Source organism: Atta cephalotes (genome assembly GCF_000143395.1).
Source record: "Atta cephalotes unplaced genomic scaffold scaffold00698, whole genome shotgun sequence".
NCBI classification, from domain to species: Eukaryota; Metazoa; Arthropoda; class Insecta; order Hymenoptera; family Formicidae; genus Atta; species Atta cephalotes.
In genome coordinates this window covers 1-3,989 of record NW_012130762.1, presented here as the reverse complement: position 1 = coordinate 3,989, position 3,989 = coordinate 1, and the positions used below count along the sequence as shown (strand labels likewise).

The window sequence follows — 3,989 nt, the reverse complement described above, 5'->3', positions numbered from 1 at the left end:
TGGATATCTAATTGCATCTCTAGTCATAAATCGCAATCACAAATAGAGTCATATTTTAGCATCTTAAGACATTATGATGATTTTATTGAAATAAAAACAGACTATATATGAATACCAGTCATAATATGTATCCGATAACTTTACAAAAAAATATATAGTACGAACCAATTTTATTCGATGGCCTGGTTTCGTAGTAAAATGCCAAACGCAATCTTTACGTCCAGGATAATAATCCGGATAATTTGGTGAGGTGATTGTTCCCATGGGCGTAGTAATCTCGTATTTGCAGCCACCCTCTTTACAATCGTGACCATTTTCATGAAGTGTGAATCCATTGTGGCAAGAACACTGATAAGAACCTATCGTATTTTTGCACTCGTGCTGACATCCACCGTTGTTATTGGCACACTCATCCATATCAGTGAAAAATACGGCAGCAAAGCCTGATTTTTGGACGCTGTTCAATAAAACGTGCAGTGCAAATGACAAGAGTATAATCGATTGTTCCTGCCGACAATGCAAGTCTCAACTGATTTATACCGATGTAAAATAATTTAATGTGAAAGTTCTAAGGAAATATTTTGTTTAACATAACAAAAAATTGAAACCGTGTTCTGCTATCTATGCATGGTACTTTTATATTTATACAAAATTTGTATATATGTACATATATAGTATTTATAAAATTCAAAGTGATCTCGTCCTGACCTTAGCAACTCAATGTCAAACGGATATGATCAGTAAATAAACCTTTTTAAACCTTTTTAAACTCTAAACAATTTTTGTCTAAAACATCTTTCCATATCTTTTATAATTTTTGAGATATTTCGGTGTCAAAGTTAAAATGGGACAACAGGTGTGTATATATATATATATATATATATGTTTCCGTATGCGCGCGCGTGTGTGTGTGTGTGTGTGTGTGTGTGTGTACAGGGTGTTTCAAAATTCGCACCCGTGAAATACAAGATATGATACTTTATGTTAAAAGAAATAACTTTTTCCGTTTGCAAAATTGCATCTGACAAGTAGTTTTTACAGGAGAACACGTTTAACTTAACAAATAAGCGCAAAAATTATTTATGCAATTTTGTTAAAGGAAAAAATTGTTTGTTTTATAAAATATCTTGTACTTCGCGGGCACGAATTTTGAAACACTCTGTATACGATGTATATATAGGTATGTACATGCATTATATGATGTATACAATGTAGGTATGTATATGTACAATAAATCAATTTGATTTTCAATTTTTTGTGTGAAGAAAAAAGACAAAAGAACGCGCATTTTCTTAGAACAAACACCATTCTATATGTATAATATATATATATGCATTGATTGCTCAGTTAAGTACTGATGAAATAATATGAATAAATGCATCGATCAAAACATGACGAAATAACACTATGTTTTTTTTCTGTAATATATAAGGATTTCATATTATACTGCATGTATAAACTAGATATTATAAGATAGTCGACACAAAATAAAACCTGTTATCAGATGTGAAAGTAATCCTCATAAAGTTGCCTTCGGATGTGATAAGTGGCGGTAATCGTGCACCACAAAATATCCCATGTTTTCTAAGAACGTCGTCTCCAAGTTTACTCGCCACTTCTACAGAGTCGTACTCGCATTCTTCCTGGTATACATTGTTACCTTCGAGATCAAAATGTGTAAAGTTTAGAGTGATACGATATTGAGGCGGAGCGATAATTTCCCAGACACAGTTTTTGTTTCCTGGATAAGTTTCGGGAAAGGATGGACTTGTAATAGTGCCATTACTATCATCGAAAAATCCACCACAAGCATCTATGGAAATAGAAAATTTTACTTATTATACTGGTTAACTAAATTAAACAGATTTTCCAGAGATTTTAAGAGAGAATCGCATTGCACTTTACCTTCGCAATGTTTGCCGTCAGAATGTAACTCGAAACCAATTTTACAAGAACATTCATATCCACCAAGTGTATTGATGCAATCATGTTCACAACCGTGATCCGTTAACACGCATTCGTCGAATTCTTAAACATTAAAGTAACATCGTTCATCATGTACGATTATTGTATTAGGGTATTAGGCTGATTCTACAATGAGTCTGCAGCCGGAAGTCTTAGACTTAATCAATGAAGTTGGCCAATCAGCATTAGTCGTACAAGTTGGCTAGAGATCAACTTCACCGGTGAGACTTAGGACTACCGACTACCGGCCCATTGTAAAATCAGCATTAAATATAACAAATTGAAATTGACACATAAGAGTGTGATATACACGATTGATAAAATTGATGAAATTAACACATAAGAGTGTGATATACACGATATACACGATATACGATATACGTATAAGTTCTTGATTATTGCTGTTTTCTGATGTTTTACACACCTTTCATAAAAGTAGCTGAGAAACCGGCCTTTTGAACAGAACCATCGCTGACAAACTTAACGAGTAGCTTGTTTCCCGTCGACTTAATATCTGGTGGTATCTTGTATCCGCAATAAACGCCGATTAAGGGAGAATCGTTGTTATGTCCGTCACGCACTTCAACATAGTCGTACACGCAATTGTCATGATTCTCGATCTCGAAAGACTGGAATTTCAAGGCCACTTGATAATCTTGAGGTACAGATAACTTCCACACGCACTCTTTGCTGGATTGATATTCCTCTGGATAATTTGGTGATTCCAGATGTCCTACGCCATCTAATTCAACATCACCACCGCAAACAGCCTCATAATTCGCCGTAAAACCACGGTGGCCACTTTGCCTAGTGGACGTTACGTACGTTACCAGCATACGACTTCCACTCGACACTATTGGTTCGTGCATCTTACCGCTACCGCAATATCGACCTGAATTAAATAAAAGCGGAGAGTTTGAGAATTATAGAATCGCTACTAATTCCTACGAATAGCGTTCTCTGGTAGAACCATAATTTTAATGCATCCCTTATACATTTCCTAAATACTCTTTTCCATGTCTTTTTTCCCTGTATTATATATTCGCATTATTGGGATTATTGCAGAACGCAAACGCAAACGCAAACTTAATTTTTTAAAGAAGAAAAATTCTCACCTAATACTCGGCTTTTATACCAGTACCCATCTCGAATCTCAAGATAATCACTACGACAATAATCACTTTTGAATATGTCGAGAGACGTGATATTTAGTACAATACGTTCGCCATGCGTCGCCGTAATCCTCCATTCGCACCGTTCTCCATCACCAGGAGAATTATTCGGATGATTTGGTGATCCGAAACTACCACTGTTCTCTTGAAAAGTTCTACCGCATTCTGCAAAAAATTCACCAAATTTATTCATTAACCAGGTTAAATTGTTGAATTAGTTAAACGACACTGGCATACATGTATATTTTAAACGAAACAAAGTGAAACAATTTTTTTTAATCTTTCAATTTTAGTACGTTCATTTATCTTAAATCTTGTTTTCATCAATATACATATTTCATACTGTGTCAGCTATCGAAAAATTTGATTGTAAAAGTTAATAAATATGATATTTCAATATCAAGTTTTCCTTTTTGAAACAATATTTAAATTTTATAAGTATTTTATTTAAAAATTCCAAGAACACAAAAACACAAGAACAATTGAGTTGACTTCTTACTGTGACACTTGTACAAAAGGTTCGTTTGTGCGATATCGCCCTCGCTCAGTCTGATTCTTTGTCCGATCTCGGGTCTCTTCTTTCCATGAATTTCCATAGGTAAAATTGTGTCCAGATAAGTGCCTTTTGAAAAGGTATTTTTTGCATAGTGCATAATAGAATCATAATCATAAGGCAAACCGAGTGAATTCACTTCTTCCTCAGTCAATTTATTGAAATTATATTCTTGACCTATAACAAAACATTTAATATTTTCGCCCCGATGAAGAGTTGTGTGTGTGTGTGTGTGTGTGTGTGTGTGTGTGTGTGTGTGTGTGTGTGTGCATGCGCGCGCGCGTGTGTAGTACTTATAT

At 34.7% G+C, this 3,989-nt stretch overlaps 1 protein-coding gene across 1 annotated transcript; it reads right to left on the bottom strand.

Annotated features, from left to right (window-relative positions):
• Positions 1-165: 165 nt before the first annotated feature.
• Positions 166-3,868, bottom strand: LOC105625290 (tolloid-like protein 2; the record flags this gene model as incomplete). The annotated part of the gene is made up of 6 exons (XM_012206629.1): positions 3,637-3,868; positions 3,081-3,302; positions 2,390-2,857; positions 1,906-2,028; positions 1,495-1,813; positions 166-457 (listed from the first exon to the last, which is right to left on the bottom strand). Coding segments are annotated over exons 1-6 (1,578 nt in total), but the record flags the coding sequence as incomplete, so codon positions are not given.
• Positions 3,869-3,989: the final 121 nt, after the last annotated feature.